Here is a 22,890-nt window from a genome sequence, read left to right on the forward strand (position 1 = left end):
GACACACTGTTGGTCTGGTGTGAGGCAGATGAGCTCTTGCTCAATTTCAAGGTATAGTTTGAGGATACTGAATGCATCTTTGGCTTAACAGAAGATTTGTGAATTATTTGCCATTTGGGCACGTAAGCACCCTGTTGGTTTGGTCTGTGCATAACTGTTCAGATGAAAGGACAGGTGCAGTTTGGCTTTCTGTTCTTTCTTTGAAAGAAGCACATTTTCTTCTTTCTTTCCTTATTTTCTCACAGGAATTAGTCGAGTGCTTCCCCCACAAAGTCTGTGCAGTGTAGTGTCACTTGTACGTGTGGACAATGTTTGCAAACTGCCCTTTCTGTGGATCATTCCCTCTGGGAGTGCCTTCTTGCCAGCTACTCTCCCAGGTACAAAGGTAAGCATCTTTCAAATATTATGGCGGCCTCATGGAGCTGCCAATAAACCATGGTTTAACTTCTGTTGCCTTCAGTGTGGATACTCTGTAATGAGAATGAATGTAATACTCATGCAGTAATCATGAAGGCAAAATGTCCCATTAGGTATTTGGGGTCTCAGTCACTCACGGTTCTTTTACCTGATCAGGATTAGAAAGCTAAAATGCTAGATATGCAATTTATCTAGCTGTCTTCAGTACACAAGTACTTGTAGCCATGGTTGCTTTCATTTGGGTCATGTATTACAACTCAGTCCTTGGAAAACTGAGGAAAGCAGGATAACATCACACCCCTCTGAAAGATGGAAAGACCAGCTCCACCATCACTAGCACATTGGAAATCTCATTTGTTCACCACAGACAGCTTCACATTTATTAAACTAATTCTGCATTTAGACACAAAGGCAGTAATAAAATATCTGTACACTACATCTGCTACAAATATAAAGAATATCTCAAGTGGTTGCACATACTGTAAGGTAAGCATAACACAGTCTAAGCTGTTAGTGTATACAAGACAATTCAACACTGATTTCTTCCAGTTATTGTACTTCATGGGAGATTTCTCTCTAAGTCCAAGTAACATCTAAAAGTAAAGATACCAAGAACTTCCTTAGTATCATTAAGTTGCCCTGAACTACCAACTCTCTAAGAACATCTGAAGAAAGTCTCTTATCTTTTTCTCATTCTGAGGAAAAGCTACTCATCCCTCTCATATATTTCTAAAGCAGACAAATTATGAGAAAGTTAGTACCTCCTTTATGCAACACTTATTTTTATATAAATAAATCTAGAAGTGGAAAAGTGATCTGAAAGAATGTACCAACTATTTGCTTTATCTTCAGGTATATATCACATAAAAACAGCAGGCACAGACAGACTTTAGCCAACCTAATTCTCAGAAAATGCAGCCTAAACCTACTCTCTGGGTTTCTTTTATTTGCAGCCAGTGACAGCAATTCTATTCATTTTGAACTCCGTTCTAAAATTACTTCTGAATTTTGCAAACATATGCCCTGTTGCAAAATTCACAGATTCTTAAGAAAGCTGTGATGATGAAATCGTCCAATCGCAGGACTGGGAGGGACCTAAGAATGATTTAATGCAAGGTTGCAAAATGGTGGTCCCTCCAGGTGCTGCTGGACTGCCTCTCTCATCAGTCCTGACCATTGCAGCCAAATATGAGGCTTGACAGAAGTTGCAGCCCAACAACATCTGGAGGGACACACATTCCCTTTCCCTATGTCATACAACCCCTTCCTCTAAGGCACCCACCTGACCTGCTACCACACATCAAACACATCATTCGGGTTACTGTGTGTCACAAAGAGAAAGGAGACGTGAGCAAGATGACTGCTGCTGGGTATCAAGTGCAGTAATGGAGGACCTCCAAGCTGAGCAGATAGCTGTCCCAACAGAAGGTTAACGTTTTCTGAAATTGCCTCTTAAGGGATCCTAGACGGGGTGGGCCTCAAGGCCATAGTTGGGGTTGACAATATGGACCAAGGGAAGCATCCAGGAATGTCATGGCGTTGGTGCCACTGACACTGCACTAACATACAGAAATGGGAAACCCATTGCGCTAGCAAGAGCTATGGATGTTGCGCTCGCATCAGCTTATGGCCTTGTTGACTCCTTCCACGACGCTCCCATTTAATATAAGGCGCCATCAGGGCCGTAAAAAGTTTGCTAAAGCCACATATTTCTCCAGGACTATTCTTTCATCTCACATGATGTACCTCTGAACCTGAAATGAAGTGATCATGGCAGGTTTCATTATTGCTCCTGTGTAGAGTACTTAGCTGCAGCAAAGTAGCGGAACAGCTCTGAGCTTTCTGAAACAACCGCACTGCTCTGGAGCTTCCTGTGGCTTACTGGGTTTCCAGCACATGTGAAAAGATATTAATTACACGAAGAGTAGAGCCATTCTGAAAGATAGGTATACATGGCAGCAAGCTTGGGGTTGATGACAAACATGCCACCGAAGAGCAAGGTCTTTGTTCCCTGGGTCTAATCTGGAGTCCTGCAACTCAGCTTAGCTCCTGGTTTATTGCAGCTGCATAAACCTCTATGTTGGTATGCTGTTGTACATACATCCTAACACAGGGCTGCTGTCTATTTTAAGTCTGATTCCAAACTTATGCAATCAGGTGCTTTAAAATCATTGCTTTTAAGTTTGGTTTCTAGAAACAGTGCAGTCAAACTCTCCAAAAGGTTTATCTGCAAACATTTTCTGGAATTTTTCAATTTTTTTTAAAGCCATGGTTAAAGATCAGTAACTGTTAGAACTATGCATACGTGATCCTTCTAAAGAGAGTATTAGCCCCTGAACTTCTATTAGCAGGGGGAAGATGTTTGTTGTAGTGAGGAAAACCTGCTCTGTACCTGGGTAGTCCAATCATTACTGCCAGGGAACGCACAGGAAAGGGAGGTGAGGTCCACTGTATTCCTCAGATCTTTGAAAATCATGGGCAGTACTCTCACATTTATCCCCTTTGATAATGGGAACCTTGCTACTAGTTAATAAAAGGGAAGAACAGGAAGCCCAATCCAGCTTTACGGCTCTCACAAATGCCCAGCAGGCCTCTAGCAGGTGCTCCTTAAAAGTGTTGTTTTCCTATGTAATATTATAAAAAAGAGCTCGCCTTTTGTTAGATCCATGGTAATTAACAACAGTAGCCAAATGTAATCAGACCGATCAATTCACACCTTTTGAAAATTTCCTTTGTAAGTTAACACTGGGTAGCTGACATCTGGAAAGTTAATTTTGCCAAAGCAAAAGATTGCACATTCTCAGAATATCGGAACAGAAATCCCTCAGCTAGCAAACGTTGCACGTTACCCTGTTCCCAACACATTCTGAGATTCCCCCCACCCCTGCTCACCTTTTGTTTCATCCCTTTTTTACTCTGGGTTTGTCTCAGCTGCTCTCGGTTCTCCTGTCACTGTCCTACACTACAGAAACCAATCCCTGCAATCTGACAGCAAGACAACATTTCTACTGTATATAAAAATAAGATCATTTCTTGTTTTCACCCAAGATGTAAAACAGCTTGGCAGTTGTAACAACAAGAGAGCTACATAAACATTTCTATTCTCTTGTCTATGTGGAATGTGGACAGAGTACTTATGCTGGCCTCTTTGGGTACCGGGTTCAAGATAGAACAGTCAACGTGACCGTTCCTTTTGTCCTTTTTAGAATAGCTACAGCTTCTTCATGGGTGACCCCTTCCAAGCTCTGCCCATTGACAGCAATGATCTGATCCCCTCTCTTCAAGCGTCCATCTTCAGCTGCTGCACCCTGCAATGACAAAAATAACCAGGCAGTGGCTTGTTCAGCACATGTTAAGTGCAGAACCATTCATGGGTGTTTTCAATACAAAACAAAGGGATCATGAGCAAATTTGGGACTGATTATCTATGTCTGTAGAATAAACTAGAAATTAAGAGTCAAAAAACAAACAGCATTCTGCACTTGTGTTCATTCTTTGGAGGGTTTCAGAATGGTCCAAAGTCTCATTGTTAAAAGTACGCATGCTTTGGCCAGATCAGAGTCTGAATGAAGGCCTGATTTTCCTGTTTTGTGTGACCCAAATAAAAAGTCATTGATACACATTTTCTCCCTAATGCTGCACTTGCATTTAAATCATGGTTGCATGAACCACTTTTATAGCATTTCTCCTTTAATGATTACCCAGGTTAATACCTGCTTGGAAACAGATCTGACACAAATCAAGACCTATGCCACCATCAATATCTTGGCTGATACACTAGTTGATATGATGGTATTATTAATGGGCAGGTATTAACTCACTCTTCCATTTTTGTTTTCTTCACGTTGATTTGAAACAATTTGCATGGATCTTTATTCAGTGCTGCCCCACAACCTGTGTTCTTTCTAAAAAACCATTTGTTAATATTTGTCAAAGCCTCCTTTCGCCATGGCATTCAAGCGACTACATGTATTCTTTGGGTCTCATGGTGTCAGTCTGTCTTTCCACTAACAGAAACATGAGCCACAGCCTGTGCAGTGTAGTGGGTAGAGTGTTGGACTGGGAATCCAAGGAATATGGGTTCTAGTACCTACTCGTGGAATGACTAGAATGGTTTTGGGCTAGTCAGTGACTGTCAGCCTAACAGGGAAGTTGTATGGACATGTTGCATGGAGGAGGAAGATGAAGACGATGCAAGCCAACTTGCATTCCTTGCAGGAATAAAATGTGTACAACCTGAAGAGAAACCAAATAATTAAGTATCAAAATGAAGTGGTGGTGGGAACACTACAGGGCAGCACATGGATTTGGATCACACAAAAAGTAGACTGGAAAGATGTTTCAGAGAAGGCAAACAGGTGAATTGAAGGAGTAGAGAGAGACTGGAATGAGATGCGCACCAGATAATGGTGCAATTATAAAAACAGACAAGAGTAAGTCTGAATTAACAGAGCCATGTAATATCATGTAATATCAGGGTACAAGATAAGAAAGGAGAACACACTGCATGAGAATCAGCTGGTGTGAATGTATCTTGATCATTTAGGTCATGTGCTTTTTAAGGGACAGAGAGAGGACAGAAATGAAATACAAAGGAGATGTCTGTACTTGAGAGGCGAAAGTCAGATATTGTGAGCCATCTGATGCCAGCACTTACTTTTGCGAATACTGTCTTAACATAAATGGGAAGATCTCCATGAGGACTTCCATATCCACCCACAATACTGAAGCCTAAGCCATCAGGTCCTCGATCTAGAGTGATAGTTTTATACTGTGGAGGTCTGAAATACAAGGAAAAAACTGTTCTTTGATGCTTGAAGTCCAGCCATAGTCACTTCAAATGTTAATTATTCAAGAGTAATATAATTTATATGCACACTGCTAGCTTTAAACAGCTTTAAACTGCTAGCATTTGGGTAGTCACTGCTTAGTACTTCAGGCTCTGATCCAGAAAGGAAAATCTTATTTATTGATTTAATGCCTTTTTAAACTTAGTTCTCTGAGCAATACATTAAAACACAGAGTGACAATTTGGAACAAAAAATAAAAATAGCACAGAATAACCCCAAGATAAAATCAGAAGCACAGAATAAAAAAATAGAACAATACAAACTAGCTGTAAAAAACATAATATAATGCTAGCTAAGAAAATTAAAAACAGCTCCTAAAATTCCTGGAAGAATTACACCTTGTGCTGGAAAGCTCATAGTTGTCGGTGCCAGGCAAAATTCTGAGAAGAACCTTCCACAAATAGGGTGCCACCACTAAAAAGTCCCATTCTTGTAGCTACTGTCTTGCTTCATTTGGCAGAGGTACTTCTAAAAATGCCTTAGATTATTATATCAATGCGTAAGTTGGTAAAACTTACTTTAAACTTAGCTTTTATACAGCTAGATATGTTAAGTTCAGTATTTCTTTCAGATTCCACTACCTTTCTGTGGCAAACCTTTTCAAGGCCTCATTGCCACATTAAATGGCACGTTCTTGTCACATCCGTACAAAGGATGGCATGTGAAGCAGCCTCCTCCTTCCTGCAATCATTTTACTGAATCTCATACTTTCACAATTTTAAAGTCGGTGGGGCATCCTGGAATTATGGTGGCTGTAGGCAAGCATCTACTGTAACTAAGGACATCCAAGCAGAATCTGCAGAAATGTGACTAAGAGTTCATATGTGGCTTGTAAACTCCGAGTCCAATCATGTCTCTCTGTGCTGCCCCAAATCTAATGTGTTGAAGAGTTGCTGAATAGCTATAGCATCCCAAGACTCAAACTTGAAATGGGTTTTGAACCTGTACCCCAGAAACCTTACCAGTGTTAAACGACTGCTCTTACTGAGGATGGAACAACCCTCAAATGTAAAGAGGAATGGGTTAGTACCAGCTTGTTTACACAAACATACCCCAATTCATCCTGAAAGATGCTGCTCGATGTTAGTCCTGCAAAAGACAAACTTGAAGTTGGGGGGTCCTGCTGTTGGCTGGTTATGACACTGACATCTCCACCAGCTACGACCTGCAGGTTCGTTTTAGACAGAAATGAAAAGATTAGAGATCATCACATGAAGAAGCATGCAAAGAGTCTATAGTATCTTTTCTTGATCTCTTAAGAAAGTTAACTTCTCACCAAACCCTTACAAGCTATAATTGCTGATTTCTTTGTCCACCTTTGAAAACAAAGATTGAATCTACTTTCTAATCTGCACTGCGGGCAACTTTTAACTTACCTGTATTTCAACAGTGCCCAAAGCATTTTTCAGTAAACTGACAGCCTGGGAATGAGTCATGCCTTCAGTAGATGTTCCGCATATGCTAACAATCCTATCCCCAACCTAGAATATAAAAGGGAGAGACAGAGGGAAAGGGGAATCAGACATTGATGATACTGAATACTTTGAAGTGTATTTGGTAAGATGACTGATTTTAACTAGTTGAGACTTAACAACCTTTCTTCCCAACAGAAGAAAGCCGGTTTGAGACCACTTCTGTAGCAGATGCAAATGAATACAGCTCCACTTTCTGATGCACCAAGAAATGGCTAAATTATTTTAACTAAAGAAAGGGCTTGCTGTCTCTCTACCATTAAAATTAAGGTGCTGGCAAATGGATCATTTCTTGTTATATCTGATGTGGCTGGTCTCATTCCCAACTAGAAAAACAAATGGGAACCTTCTAATTAGCTGTTTTTTTCCTGCCCTTCAGTAAAAGCTGCTTCTTTGATGGGTGTGTGATGGAAGCTGAAGGTCTCTTTGCACTGGAAACTTGGAAAAAGGCAAGGGGCAAGTGAGTATTTCAGGCATTCTCCAGCTTGAAATAGCAAAAAAGGTGAATATTTATCTAAGTGGACAAAGAGGGTGATGTACAGAGGTCCCTCACTAAGAGTTTAACGTATGCAGTTACACTGACAGGATCAGACCACAGGAAGAAGCCAGTCTTACATTTTGCATTGTAAGAAATAGCTGCCTGGGGGCAAAGTGAATCCATTCCAAGGGACCTTTAATTCTGCTAACAAGTCGCAGTTTGTTGAGATGCTATCACAGCAGCCTAATAATGCTGCAGCAGTCATGGGATAGCAGCTGAGCAGAAGCAAAGTGGAGAGACTGCCAGAGACTGCTGGGCTGAGTCTTTAGAGAGCCAGTGTGTTGTAGGGGTTAAGAGCATGGGGCTGGGTTCTAGTCCCTGCTTGGCCATGGAGCCAACTGGGCCAGTCCCATACTCTCAGCCCAATCTACCTTGCAGGGCTGTTGTGGGGATAAGACTGAGAGCAGGAGGAGGGGGAGGATGGAAGCTGCTTTGAGTTCTTAAAAAAAATATAACGAAATACAGGATATAAACCTAGTAAATAAATAAATATCCTGCATACACAATTTGAGCAGAGGTTTACATAGCTAGGTCATCCCTGCTTTGAATTTTCACCCTACCCTGACAATGTCTTAGGTCTCTGATCCATCAACTGGAAAGTTTTTATTTCCTAACCCTCACCTGATAGGAGAACATCCTTCCAAGATGGGAACCATGTTCTCCATCCTGGAACTGCATATCTGCAAGACCAGAAGGGCGCTATAAAACACTGGCAATGGCTGTGCAGTGAATTGAGAAAGCCATTTTGATTCTGGTAATCCTCACTTGAACTTTCCAGAGTATTTGCTAGATTGCCACCTAGATATATTTGTAAACCACCCTGAGCCCAGGAAAGCAAGTCTACAAATATTACACATAAACAAACAAAACAGGATGAAGATTCACTTACTAATGCTAAAAGGGCATTTTCTTACATGATTAGTTTGAATCTAAAACAACACTACCTGATCTCTGTACATAAATTCCTTGAAACTAGAACATATTGGCAAGTTTTGAAACTTCTTCTTACCCTCAATTTTTGAGTTTGCGCTGCAACTCCATTTGGATGCATCATAGCTATGAAAATGGGAACATCTCCAAGAGGGCTTCCTACTCCTCCAGCTATGCTAACTCCCAAGGAGTCTGAAGGGCCCTGTTAAGAAAATGCACACAACAACAAAAGGAAAACCATTGTATTCTTTTCTCAATTTGCAGCAGCTGAGGGAGGGTCCCTTAAATGGTAACTGATGAACTTGGGGAGATAACCGAGTGGTGGTTCCAAACATCTGCTCTAAAGGGACCCAAAGGTGAGATTCTCACACGGTGCATTCTGGGAGGGAGGAAGGGAAGCAATAACCAAAAGTTTGGTTACCCTTAAGCACAGGTTCGGGGCTATTCAGCTCACCCTTGAAAGCAAATTAATGGCAAACCTAGTTCACATATCAAAATGAGATGCTGATTGTACTCCAAATGCCCACTGTAGACAAACATGTGATACTGTATGTCAACCTTCCCCAGCTTGGGGTGCTCCACATATTTTAGACTACAATTTCCAGCATTCTGACCATTGGCCGTGCTGGCAGGGGCTGATGAAAACTGAAGTTCAAACCATATGGAGAGCACCAAGCTGAGTAATGATGCTATATATACGTTACTGAAATTTAAACAGGATGGATGAAGGATGGCATCATCCATCATGATGTTTGAAGTAATCCCCCAGCTCTTCATATCCAATGACAGAAAGTAGTCCAATCCATTTGTTCTAGGGGTGGGCAATTTATGGCCCTGTAGAGGTTTTGGCCTACAACTCCCATCAGACCTGGTGGGGTATGATGGGAGTTGTAGGCCAAGGCAGGCCATACAGTGCTCACCCTGATTTACAGAGCAGGCCTCTCATAGCCCAAAACATGTGCGCTTCTGCAATTTCCATGGATGTACTGACACAAATGTAGTGTTTAACCCTCAGATTTTGGCTCGTCCTGATATATGCTAGAATTAATCTGATCTTTCTTTCTAGTGGCCTAATCCTTTCTAATACAGTCAATTAACAGCAGAAAAGAAAGGACTAATGTGTAAATCAAAACAGGCTCACTTGTTTGCATGTTGGTTTCTGAAATACTAATATATTTTCCTTATGAAAGTTAGTGCTACAGCTGTATAAAGAAAATTGTGCTCCCTCTAGTGTATTTTTGCAGAAACAACCTTCAATTAGGTATTTACGTAGAACTAGTTTTGTTCCACAGAATCTGAGATGAAATTGTGAAACAGGTCCTTTTGTTAGACTGCGTTGTTAAAAACAACAACAGCTGAACTAATAAATGCTATTTTCTCTACTTAGTATTGCTTAAAATAGCATTGCAGTGCGATTTCAGACGATTAAAAACAAAGTAAATGTGAACATTATACAACAAGCAAGCAAGCAAGCTAACTTGCATTACAGAATTTTCCACATACAAATGGAACAGTAGCAAATATCAAATGAAGCAAGTGAAACAGATTGAGGTTAGTCTATACATCAATGACCACTGATTCTCATCCTATCCACCAACTGTCCTTAAAAAAAGTTGAATGAAGACCAAACTCCACTGTTTGGAGCACTCCAATCCAAGTGATGCAGGCAGGCCTCTCTGCCGAGAGCACTCTGCTATGACTTACCCCAGATTAAGGGTAAGAGGATCAATTTCAACTCACCAGATCTATTCCTCTCTTACAATTTTATTTAAATAAAATTCAACGCTAATTTTTGGAGTCTTTTTTGGAACCACCTTTTCCTGTTGTGCAAGTAGTCTTGTGGAAGAGAACCAGTGCAGGAAAAGCAGCAGTATTTTATCTAGTAAGTAATATGAATTTGCACTATACAAATCCAAAACGTGTGAGATGAGCATGGATTTCTTTCAAATCACTAACAAAACTGAACTTAACCCCAAATCCACATTTTTTGCTGCAGAGAAACACAATCCCCTGATTCATTTACAATACAATGCTATTTTTGTTGAAGCCAGTAATCAATTATAGTGGCACCTAGGTTCACGAACTTAATGCATTCCACAATTCTGGTCATGACCCAAATTGGTCACGAACCAAGTCAAATTCCCCCATAAGGTTCAATGTAAATAAGGTTAATTCATTCTGCCCCCTATGAACATGGTCGTGAACCAATTTGCCTATAAGGTTCACTGTAAATAAGGTTAATCCGTTCTGTAAACATTTTTTAATCACAAAAATTTGAAAGAACAACAAAGTAACAAAGTGCAGTACAGTAGAGAACACTAACCTAGGTGGGGGGGGGGAGGTTATTGTTTGGAGGGAGAGTCCCCCTCTGTAAGGACACTGGGGAGATCTCCTTCAGGTGGTTCCTCTCTTCTTTGTCTCTTGGCAGCAGGGTCAATTTTGGCAAAAAAACCGTCTAAAGTCACTTGGTTTTTTTTCCTGCATCTTTACTCTTTAAAATAGTCGAGATTGTCAACTTTGCTATCTTGTACTCAGAGGCCAGATCAGTCCAACGAATACCGCGCTGACGCTTCTCTACAATTTCCTTCTTCAATTCAATGGTTATTTTCCTCGAAACCTTCTTCCCGTTCTTGCTCTGCACGTTCTGGTCACCTTCGTTACCGCTCTACACATTCTTTTTACCACCATGCTTGCTCTGCACTTTCTTTGGAGTAATTATTCAATATTATTATTGAATAATACTTTACAGTACTGTATGTGCTAAAAAGCACACAAAAAAGCTTCACAGCAAGTGACCACAGGTCTGTCTATGACTGCGAGCACGGAAGATGGCCGTGATTGCAATCATGTTCGTGTGGGAACATGGCCGCAATCGTGGGCATCACCTGATTTGGAGTTCGTGAACAGAGGCAAAATTTTTCTGAAATTTTTGTTCGTGAACCAATTTGGTCGTGAACTGAGGCATTCGTGAACCGAGGTACCACTGCAAGTCTCATTTTATACAGCTTCTGAGTTCAACTTGCCTTTTTGATTTCAACTGTTCTTAATCCTTGTATTTCAGATGCCACTGTTGAAAGAAGGAAGGAAGGTTAGTTATTGTTGGGAGTTTCTATTTCAGTTAACTATTTTTCATGCAAGTCACACTATTTTCCTATACTGTCAAGGGTTTTAAAGCAGCTTTTAAGAATTCAGTAGTAAAATGCTGGGCAATAAGTATTTCAGTTTCAAAACTGAGAGAGTTAATGGAGATTATATACTATTTTCACCTTTGTGTTATTAGATGGTGTTGGTTCATGTTAAGAGTTCTGCTTAATGCAGAGTCTTTATGGTAGGAAGGACTGAATCCTGTACTTCTCAAGTAGTTCGTAGATGGGTAACCGTTCTTTAAAGGGCCGGAACATACTGTACTCAACATATCCTCTACTCCATACCATTGTGCATTTATTAAGTACTTCAAATTACACACTGGAAAAGCTAAAACTTCCTCTTATTCTCTTTAGTTTTGAGCAGTGCCTGCTCTATTTCTTAGCGATAACTAAAAGGTAAGGAAGCAAACAAGGGAGTTTTCTAAAGCATTTCAGACCTTATATAGGTTTAGCAAGGAGATCTACAGAACAATACAAATAATGTTTAGGATTTAAACATGCCCATGTATAATTAATGTATCTACAGATAAATAGTATTTTTTTTCACAATAAATGGAATGAATAAACTCACTCAACATAACCTAATTCAAATGTGCTTGCACTTCGATCATCAGTCCCCTGCACTACCATGAAGCAAGGAGAAAAGCAGGTTGCTTACCTGTAACTGATGTTCTTTGAGTGGCCATCTGTGCAGTCACACATATGGGTGCTGTGCCCGCGCAGTGCCTTTGGCTGGAAGATTGTTAGCTAACGCTTTTTGGCGGGAAGCTCTGCTCCCCCTCCCCCCATAGGTTATATAGAGCAGAGCATCTGCCATTTTGTTCAGTCTTTTAAGACCAAACGTTTGCCCCCATGTGGAAAGAAAGAATCTCTACTATAGATAATATCGGTACCATGAAAGAAAAACGTTACGGTACTTATGAAAATATTTCCACTCACCGACACCGAGCGGGGCCGGCGGGTAGGTTGTGTGACTGTACAGATGGCCACTCGAAGAACATCAGTTACAGGTAAGCAACCTGCTTTTCTTCGTCGTGGCCTCTGTGCATCACACATATGGGTAGATTAGCAAGCTTACCCTTATTAGAGGAGGGAAGGTGTCTTTAGCAAAGAATAGACGAGAGAACAGCTCTACCGAAGGAGCAGTCTTGTCTGGCCTGAACATCAATCCGATAATGCATAGGGAATGTACACGGCGTAGCCCAAGTGGCAGCTCTACAGACATCATCAATTGGAACTCCCGACGCAAAGGCAGAAGACGACAGCTCTAGCAGAATGACCCCTTGGCATTGTAGGCAAGTCAATCCTAGGCAGCTGATAGGAGAGGATAATTGTATGGACTATCCACTTGGAGAGTCTTTGAGGGGTAACCCGAAGGCCCTGATTTTGCTCAGAGTATTTGAGGAAAAACTTGTTGGAATGTCGAATAGACTCAGTCCTTGATCTGTAAAAGGCCAGACAGTGCCGTACATCAAGTGTGTGCAAGCATCTCTCTAGGGAATTCGTGGGAGATGGAAATAAGGCCGGTAAGACAATGTCTTGTCCCATGTGAAAAGATGTGACCACCTTAGGAAGAAAGGATGGATCCATGCGTAAGACAACTTTCTCCCTGTGGAAATTCAAATATGGAGGATCTACCCGCAGAGCACAGAGTTCACCAGCTCTTCGAGCCGACGTTACTGCAACAAGGAATGCCGTTTTCCAAGAGACAAGAAGTAAATCGATTGTCGCCAAGGGTTCGAAAGGAGCCCTTGTAAGCTCTTGTAAGACCACAGAAAGACTCCATGTAGGCATCACTGGTCGAACCGTCGGGTTAAGGTTATAAAGTCCTTTAAGGAATCTCTTTATAAGTGGTTGAGAAAAAATGGGCGCGCTTTGAATTGTGCCACGGTAATAGGAAATTGCTGCCATATACACTTTCATAGAAGGCGGCTTCAGTCCGGAATGATGAAGTTCTAATACGAACTGAAGGATTTAATGTATGGATGCGGAGAGTGGAGGAAACGAACAAGACTCGGCAAAAGTAGAAAATCACCACCATTTAGCTGCATATGACTTCCGTGTTGATGGTTTTAAGGCAGAGTTAAGAATGTGCTGACTGTCCAGAGGAAAAGTTGTCAAATCCGAGGGAACATTTGCTGAATCCAACGATGTGGGGAGGACAAATGGATTTGAAATGTGGAGCAACATGTTGAAGCAGGATCCAAATCACGTGTAAATACCGTTGGTACCGAGCTAGTTGTTATTGGATTCGCCAGGCTGTCAATTTCAGTGACGTTAAATCTGGATGGCGAATTGTGCCTCCTCGCTGGGTTATGAGATACAGATGAGTGGAAGATGAAGATATTCTGCTTGAGAGATGTGAAGAAGTGGCGAGAACCAGGTCTGGCATGGCCACCAAGGGGTTATGAGCAGTACCGTGGCCCCGTCGAGGATTATCTTCGATATCACTCTCATAATGAGGGGAATCGGAGGAAAAGTGTAAAAATTCAGATAGTTCCAAGGGATCATGAAGGCGTCTCCTAATGACCCCTGTCCGATTCTGGCTCTCAAGCAAAAAGTCTCACATACCCTGTTCTGTCGGGTGGCGAATAAGTCTATGTCTGGGAAACCTCATCGATGGAAGAGGTGAGCGCGTGTCTGGGGGTCTAGTTCCCATTCGTGGGATGTGGACATGTGTCTGCTCAGAAAATCGGCTTCCACATTGTCCGTGCCAGCAAGATGTACTGCCACCAGAGTAATGTCTCTCAGGATGCACCATTCCCAGATTTGTATCGCTAGTTTGGCCAGAGTTGGAGACTTTGTCCCGCCTTGCTTGTTCAGATAAAAGACCGTAGCAACATTGTCTGAAGTTATCTGAACGAGTCGCTGGCAAAGAACATCTTCGAATGAACATAGAGCCTTGAATACAGCCAGGAGTTCCAAGAAGTTGATATGATTCTTGGATTCTCGGTGATTCCAAACGCCTTGAGTGCGTAGATCTGAACACGCTGCTCCCCATCCCAGTAGGGATGCATCGGGACCGAGAGTCACTGAAGGGCATCGTGGTCGGAATGGAACCTCCACGGTTAGGTTGGCCGGAACCGACCACCAGAGCAGAGAGTGGAGAACAGAGGATGGAATCCGAATCAACTTTGTCGGTAGATCCCTCTGTGGCTGAAACATTTTGTTGAATAAAAGCTGCAGAGGACGAAGGCAGAGTCTGGCATGTGGGACCACGGCAACTGACGCAGCCATATGTCCCAAAAGTCTCTGGATGGACTGGGTAGGAACCGCCATGTCTCGTCGCATTCGATGGATGTGTCGGGCAAGAGTCTGTTGTCTGTCCCAAGGAAGGAAGGTCTTTGCCACTGTAGAATCTAGTCGGGCTCCAATGAAAGTAATCGTTTGTACCGGAGAAGAGATTTCTCGGTATTAATACATAGTCCAAGATCCTCTAGCAGGGCGCAGGTCGTACGTATCGAGGCAAGAAGTCCCTGTCTGGTTTGGGAGACTAGCAACCAGTCATCAAGGTAAGGGTAAATTTGCATACCCCGCAGCCGTAGAAAGGCACAGACAGGAGCCATACACTTGGTAAATACTCTCGGAGCGGTAGCCAGTCCGAAGGGCAACACTGTGAACTCAAATAGTTGGGATGCGACAGCAAAACAAAGGAAACACCTATGACAGGGGTGAATGGAAATGTGGAAATAAGCGTCCTTCAAGTCCAATGAGGCAAACCAATCCTCTTTCCTCAGCAATGGTAGGATATTTTGAAGGGTGGTCATCCTGAATTTTTTCATTCGAATAAACTGATTAATATTTCGCAAGTCCAAGATTGGACGAAGATCACCATCCCGCTTCAGGACCGTAAAATATCTCAAATAGAATCTGTGAAGTCCATCCGTCTGAGTTAATTGAAGAATCACTCCTTTACGAAGAAGTTGTTGAACTTCATCAAGCAATACCGGCGAGCATGAGGTGAACCGGATCGGGCTCGATGGAGGAACGATGTCGAATTCTATCCGATATCCGTGCTGAATGATGGACAATACCCACCGATCAGATGTGATGGACTCCCAAATGGGGAGCCAGCTTCTCAGCCAGTCCCCACATGAGAGGGGGGTGGGTAGAGTAGGAAGGAGAGGAATGGTTCGCCCATCCCATCAACGTTGCCTCCTATTGCTGTCAAAGCAACAACGGCCTTGTTGGTATCATTGCGGGAGCTGTTGGCGGTGGCGTTGTTGTTGCTGTTACCGTTGTTGAGGCTGCTGTCTGGCTTGGTACGTCTACCTATAGGAGGGTCGGGTCCAAGACCACTTACGTCTGGTCTGAGGTTGGAGCTCCATCTGCCGGGCTGTCATACAGGACTCGTGGATTTTCTTGAGCTTGTGGTCAGTTCTTGAATGGAAGAGCCCGAACCTGTCAAAGGGCATTTCCTCTATTCGCCTCTTTGTCTCCTCTGGAAAATTGCAGTTGTGCAGCCACGCATGCCTCCGGAGGGAGACGGCACCGACCAAGGCCCTCGAGTCCGTGTTCACGTGGTGTCAAGCAGTGGACAGCTGCTGGACCGCAACTTGCATTGCCTCCTTTATAAAAATTTTTGCTAGATTGCCCTGGTTATCTGGAAGGGCTGAGACGACATTGTTGAGGCGCTGCATAATGAAGTACTGGTACCTAGCCAGTGTCACCTCATAGTTGGATATTCTAAGCCCGAGACCGGAGGCAGCATATACTCGTCGGGCCAAGGAATCCATCTTTCTTCCCTCTTTGTCTCGGGGCGTGGTATGACCTCTTGCCTCACTGCCCTGGGAGGACTCCACCACGACTGAGTTTGGTTTAGGATGGCGGAGGAGGAAGGGAATGTTCTCCTCCTGAACTCGGTACATGGATTTGTACCTCCGTGAAATTGACTGAGGATGTGTGCGCAGGTCCCACAGCTGGGTCATAGCCTGCCGCAAGGTGGTGATGAGCAGCAGTATGATGGATGTTGACTGCTCCCCACAGACAACGTCGTAAAATTTGTCCATACTGGGGCCAGGCTGTTGAATAGCGTCGATTTCAAGGGACTGGACGAGACGCGACATCAACTCCGCAAAAGAGATGTGGGATTCATCAGGTGACCTGGGTCCCTGGGAAGTTACTGCGACGTCTGGGGAGATGAAGTCGACCTCGGAGTCGTCAGAGTCCATGCCATAGTATGGAGGAGCCGAGGAGGAAGATTCTGCCGGTGATAAGGACCAACTGCTCTCCCTAGTCGGCATCGGTGAGGCACGTCTTGGTACCGAAGGAGTCGGGTGGTCACGAGGTGCCGGTGTAGAGGAACGTCCCCTTGGGGCCGGATAGTGCCCGACAGAACGAGAGTCTCCCCATCCATGGTAGTATGGATGCTGAGGATGGTACCATCCCTCTGATCTCCTCTCAAAGGAATGACTTCTGCGGCTCATGGGAGGAGACATCTCCATGTCAGCTTCCAGTGTAGCTGAGGGCATAGGCGTGGGAGACCTAGCCCTCGGTGGGGAATCCTGAATCTCCCCATCGGAGATCAATTCCCTCGGTGGAACTGGAAGAGGCTCTGACGTAAGCTCAGCCATGTGTCGAGGGGACCCTGAAGGGGTAACTCTCATAGCCACCTGAAGCGCCAGGCCCGGTGGTGTCGGTACTGCGACAGCCGTTGGGACCGAAGGGGCCGACAAACCCACGTCTCGGTGCTTGGGGTGCTCAGGGTTCTTGGGCCTCCGAGGTGGCTTCCCGGTCTTATCCTTTTTAGTCTTCTTGTGGTCAGTTGGCTTATCAGAACCAGTGTGCTTCCGTTTTTCATGCTTCTTCTTGGGTGAGGAAGCAGGCCGATTGCCCATGGCAGATGCACCTTAGTCCGAAGGGCGTGAGGGCGGAACCACAGAGGAAGAGACCGGTTTTGGAGCACATACTAGTGGGTCCGACTGGAGGAGAGCACGGTCCCACAGAAGTCTCCAGAGGCTGTTCTCATGGTTCTTCCTGGTGGAACACTTATCGGTCCTATGTTCTTCTCCCAAGCAGAGAACTACCGGAAAACAGGGGATAATAAACTTGGAAAGAGAATAATCACAACAGTGAGAACGAGGAACGGTGAGAGTGAAAGCGGCAGGCACAACGAATGGCGGTCGCAAAGACTGAACAAAATGGCGGACACGCCGCTCTATATAACCTATAGGGGGGAGGGGGAGCGGAGCTTCCCGCCAAAAACCATTAGCTATCAATCTTCCGGCCAAAGGCACTATGCAGGCACAGCATCCATATGTGTGATGCACAGAGGCCATGACAAAGAAGTCAAGCTAATGTATGTTCAAGTCCTAATAGGAAGCAGGTGTTTTGAAACTCATTAAGGCCAAAGAAGTTATCACATTTAACCTTACAATCCCCCCAGTGGTTTCCTTAAAGGAACATTATCTATTTATTTGTAGCATTTTTTCTGTTGCTCAGCAAGAAAGATCTCTTACTCTGTAGGCTTTATCTTTCCAATATTGCACCAAAAATTTCTACCAGATTTTGAGGTTATTAGTATCTTCTCCTATTCTAGTTCTAAAATCTATTCTAAGTATATACGGATCAAGCCCTCGACAAGGAAGTTTCTCCTGTGAAAATTGTATTATGAAGTTTGTTTAGGATTAAAATTCCTGAGTAAATACTGCTGATGGGAAGAAATATGATTTATTCATTCCTGGTGGGTGGTATTATAACATTGATATTATTTGTACAATTTCTAAGATTACTTTAAGAATTTTGAGCCTTCCACTTGTGTTAGCTTTTTAGATTTGTTTGTAAAACTAATTGCATTGTTTTAGGTATTGTGTATACATTAAGTATTGTTTAAATCCTGCAACATAAGCGATCTTTCTATTGCTCAGTAGATTTCCTGGAAGAAGGACCGATTCGAGGTCAGAAAAGAGTTGGAACCAGGAGAAAGTAACCCAGGGGTCCTGGGAGAGCATGCCTGCAGCCACAAAATTCTACAAAGTCTCCCAGATGAACATACAGACACTGCTAGGACCTCAAGAAGGGGAACTCTGGGGCCAGATCCCTCCTCCTGCCCCTCTGTAGACAACACAGACAGAACCACGACGACTGATGTTCCATGTTGCGAAAATGGCCTTTGACAGGTCTGAAAGGTGAGGTTTTGGTAAGCAATGAAAGGAGGGGAGATGCCAGGATATAATGGTCCTGTGGCATCTCCAGCCCCTGCCATGCTCTCCACCCCTACTCTTATCTGGAGGACTAGCTAAGGCACTGGAGGCTTGGAACCCCATCATCTAGCAAGGGCACGACTCATACCTTTGTGCCTTAAATCACTCTGGGAAGAATTACTTTTCTTTTAATCTACCCACTATTTTTTGTTGACCTGATTCAGGGTTTCTCACTATGTTAGATTTCCTTCTCCAGCACAAAGTAAATGTCTCTATGCTGCTTGCTTGTTTAAAGTCACAAAGACAGACATTATCCCCTTAAGGAAGCTTCCCTCTTTCCTTCACAACTATTACTATGACAATCAAATACTGAAGAAAGCTCAGGGCTAGGTGCTGATCAGGAATTTTCTCCTGTTGTTTCATAAAAATAACTGGATGAAATACTTTTGATCATTTAATAGTTCATTGACAATGGCCTATTTTAATTAGTGGGGGTTTGAGCATAAATCCCACTTATTTTTTTTTTGCTTTAAAGGCCATTTAGATCCCATCATCTAAAACACTTTCAATTCCAAGGCAGAAACTCCTTCATCACAACTGGGAGCACAACATTTATTTAACAGTGCAGCAAACAGAGGATAAAAATTAGATATAAAATATGAATGAAGGCAGCTGAAACTTACGAGAATTCTTCTTCAGAGTGTTTTCATAACTTTCTGGTGGGTTGGATCCTGAACCCTGGAAAGTGAACGACGACAGGCTACTACTTCCCTCACTGACCTTAGGGAGATACAACAGTGAGAATTACTCTCAAGTTTTCAAGCCCATGTCTTTTTTCCTGCTACACAATTCCCATCTCATAAAAAAATATTTATGCCAGCTGGACTCAAAGACATGGTCTCCAAAGCAGCAAAAGTGCAGTTCTGGATGTAGAAGCATTATAAAACCTGGTTATATGTAAATATAAATACACTGTTTTGTAGATATCCTTGATGGGGCTTTGTTCTTCATTGTACTCCATGTATGAGGAGAGGCAGCATCCCAGCCTCGGCCCTTTCCTTTGTTACATTTGCCATGCGTAAGTTTTGTTGGGCAACTATTTGAAGAGGAAAGCTTCCTGTAACCAAGAGATGCTTTCCATGGGAGCCAGAATGCACTGAGGGCAACAGCAACGCTTGAGGAGGGGCTGGAGCTGAGCAATTGCTCTCCCTGAATCCAACCAGAAACAATCCCTGGATAGGGCCACAGTTTGTGGAGTATTCAGGCAGTAAGAGTAAGAATCTAAGCAAATTGCATCTGGCACATAAAAAATTGCTTGGAAGTGATTTTGAAAAAGAGCCCACTAGCTCAGTGAGTTTTCAGCGGCTACTTTGACTGGAGGTATCATTAAGTCACACAGAGAGAAAGATGCTAATCAGTTCGGTCCTTTGTGTGCACCAACTAATTAGGCACACAGGCCCTTCTATAAATGCAGCTCTCCCACAGGGCTGCAACGGCAAGAGGAGGGGTCCGTGCAGAGCTCTGTGTGCAGAGCACTGCATGTGGGAAGAGTCTGGACTGCACCCTAAAAGTTGAGTAGTGACAGAAAAATACATTCAGATAACCGCTAATGGAATTTTCAGTACATCTGCAGATGCACCGTGCCTTTCACAGCCTTGGGAACAGGACTCTACTACATAGCACCTTTGAGGATCTCAGCCATTAAAAATAAATTAGTATACACCCAATATGAAAATGGGTACATAAAAATGGGTTTTTATGTACTTGGCTTTGGGCTTTATCTGTCTCTACAAAAATCAATTCCCTTTTATTTGCTTATATAATTCCACAATGCTTGTGATGGTTCCAAATGAAGCCAATGCAAGCAGTTACAAACCTGGCTGCTCTGAGACGTTCTCCTCTCCGAATGGAATGGGCCTGTCTTTATTCTTCCAACTTCTAGTCTGACTGTACCTAATGAGCACTAGAGAGCAGGCATTTGTAAGACACAGATTCCTTAACCCATGATCATTAAAGGCATATCTCAGTTAAAGGAAGATTGCAGGCAGATTTGTACAATTGTCAGCTGAAATACTGCAAATGCTGGCAATTGTGTGATAAACTAGACTGGGGTTTGCATGTGCCATGCATCCATGCCTAGATTTTGCGCCACCCATGCCTTGCCCGCAGGGCTCAAGAACATGAAGAAAGATCTCTACAGGAGCAAGGTTAATAAAAAGCACTGCACATCATCTGTATTCCACGTTCACTGATCCACTGGCACAATACTGTGAGGACACAGGCAGAACAGAATTAAATTTCTAGGCCCAGTGCCTTCACCTAACTGTATCAACTAACAAGACACGTGGAAGAAAATCAATTTACTGCAGTGACAATATACACCAACACTGAACCAGTATTTGTAATTGCTTGCCAAATAGCCAGGCTCAAAACTTGAACAAAAAATCTAACTTCACCAACCTCTCTGACAGCGGCGGCTGCCCGTGTTGCATTCTGAGTCTAACACAAAGAGGCATTACCCCTTAATACACATAACAAGCTGATATATATTCTGCTCAAAGTACTACCTGCACAACACCAAGACTTATCCTATTGCTTGACTAGGAAAAAAGCTGCAACAATACAATGCTAGCCAGCTGCTTCTAGAGACAAAACATAATCCTGACTTGGACTAAGGGGAATGATAAGAAATCCTCTTGCAAACACTCACTTTTCTCATCACTGTTATCCAATTTAGTGCTAAACCAGAACAAATGACACAATAAACATCTTTTAATCCCTTGGGTGTCAGTTCGGAACATGCTAAATGCAGTGATGGAAACGAAATCAGCAATTTCTAAAAAGAATGGCTCAGCTCAACCATATGGGAATGACAAATGCCATCTCAGTGTTACTTATGAAAATGTAAGCATTCCTAATATTGAAGGGTCATCTGCAGAGTTTTTATATGTCTTCATTAAGTAATTCACCTAAAACAAATGCACTGAAACAGGAGTGGCAGGGGATGGCCAGGTTTCAACTAGGACAGAGTCTGGATCTAACTCTGAGTTACTGCAACTGAGCTTTGTTTAATATTCTGCCATTACCTTTAACAAAGCAGCCACTGCCTCCTGGTTAGCATTCCGGACATCTTCACCATTCACCATTAATATCTGGTCTCCTTGCATCAGCCTGCCATCCAGATCTGCGATACCTCCTTTGACAATATCTGACACAAACACTCCAGTGTCATTTCTGCAAATATAGTACGGATGCATATTTGCTTTAATTAATTAATTAGAACATCCCATACTGCCCTATTTCTAGGACGGTTTTATAATAAGCATATGGATATGTTAATTGCAATCCCTGCTAGGGATGTGCAAGATTTTCATTTTACTCACAAAATGAGTGTGACCAGCTCAAAGCCACAAATGTGAGTGCATTTCTGCCAAAATTATCTGAAAAATGTTGAATACATGCTTATGCTTGTCTCACTCCCAATTCCCAGTTCAATTTGTGCAAATCTCTCAGTATGCCAAATCAGCCTTGCCATATGCTATGGAGGAAGTGTGAGCAAATGTGGGGGGACGGGTGCAAGTTCACCATTCAAACAAACCAAGCAGTGATTACAAATATGAACAAGGATCTGCTTCAGAGAATGCTGGCTATCATGATCATTGTTCATTCACACCAACATCTTGGTTAAGAGTGTGCTCTTTTAAAACAAAGCTTTAACAATCAAGTTTCAGGAAAACATGAGATTTTCATGGTTGGAATGTGTTTAGAATGGGCAGAAATGATGAGCTGTGCAGAAAAAGCTGCTCAAGGAAGGCTTTCTCAAAATCGCCCAATTTTCAATGGAAATATATGTCAATGGAAATATAAAAAAATGGAGTGGCCACCACAGACTCCGCCACTACTCTGAATGAGTCACTCCCTGCACGCCTGCACCTCCATCTTGCACCAGTGAGTGCTCCTGGCCCCGCCCTTGCTCCCTCCTCCTCCCCTGGCGTGGGTGGCAGCTGCACCGGATTGGAGTGGAATTGTACGGGAGGTGCGTAGGCTTAACTTGCCAGTTGCGGTGATCGCCAAAGGGCAGGCCGTTTGGGGCCATTTGGGACCAAGAAGGGCTGGGCTAAGGATCCTGGTCCTTTCTCCTCTTTTTTTTCTATGCAACTGTTCGTTAGGTTTTAATCCGGAATGGTTTTACCCAGGGAGCAGGTGGATGCCACCATTGGGGTGGTGATGGGCAGGAGAAGGTATGGCGTTGGGGGGTCTAACAGGCCTGCATAGGAGAAGGAGGGGCCAATGTCTGATACTGGTCCCCTCTTCTGGTTATTCACCCAACCAGAAGGTTCCTGGCAGCAATATCAGCTGGCCCTCGGGCCTGATGGTGTTGCTGTTAAACGCCAG

At 43.3% G+C, this 22,890-nt stretch overlaps 1 protein-coding gene across 21 annotated transcripts in view; it reads right to left on the minus strand.

Moving 5' to 3' along the window:
* Window positions 1–770: 770 nt before the first annotated feature.
* The window catches only part of MPDZ (multiple PDZ domain crumbs cell polarity complex component), a 126,494-nt gene continuing 104,374 nt past the window's right edge, over window positions 771–22,890 (minus strand). For 18 of the 21 annotated variants that reach the window (XM_044427698.1, XM_044427699.1, XM_044427694.1 and 15 more), the window contains 9 exons: window positions 21,582–21,729; window positions 20,372–20,458; window positions 19,179–19,275; window positions 11,231–11,274; window positions 8,287–8,409; window positions 6,644–6,748; window positions 6,320–6,432; window positions 5,075–5,198; window positions 771–3,725 (listed from right to left, as the gene is read on the minus strand). In XM_044427698.1, coding sequence (XP_044283633.1) covers window positions 3,579–3,725; window positions 5,075–5,198; window positions 6,320–6,432; window positions 6,644–6,748; window positions 8,287–8,409; window positions 11,231–11,274; window positions 19,179–19,275; window positions 20,372–20,458; window positions 21,582–21,729 — 988 coding nt within the window. In that variant the 3' untranslated portion in view covers window positions 771–3,578. The remainder of the gene's footprint in view (window positions 3,726–5,074; window positions 5,199–6,319; window positions 6,433–6,643; window positions 6,749–8,286; window positions 8,410–11,230; window positions 11,275–19,178; window positions 19,276–20,371; window positions 20,459–21,581; window positions 21,730–22,890) is intronic. The other 3 variants (XM_044427705.1, XM_044427715.1, XM_044427713.1) reach the window with 1 other exon arrangement.

The sequence above is a fragment of the Varanus komodoensis genome, unplaced genomic scaffold, assembly GCF_004798865.1.
Source record: "Varanus komodoensis strain SLA01 unplaced genomic scaffold, ASM479886v1 scaffold19, whole genome shotgun sequence".
In the NCBI taxonomy this organism is placed as follows: domain Eukaryota; kingdom Metazoa; phylum Chordata; class Lepidosauria; order Squamata; family Varanidae; genus Varanus; species Varanus komodoensis.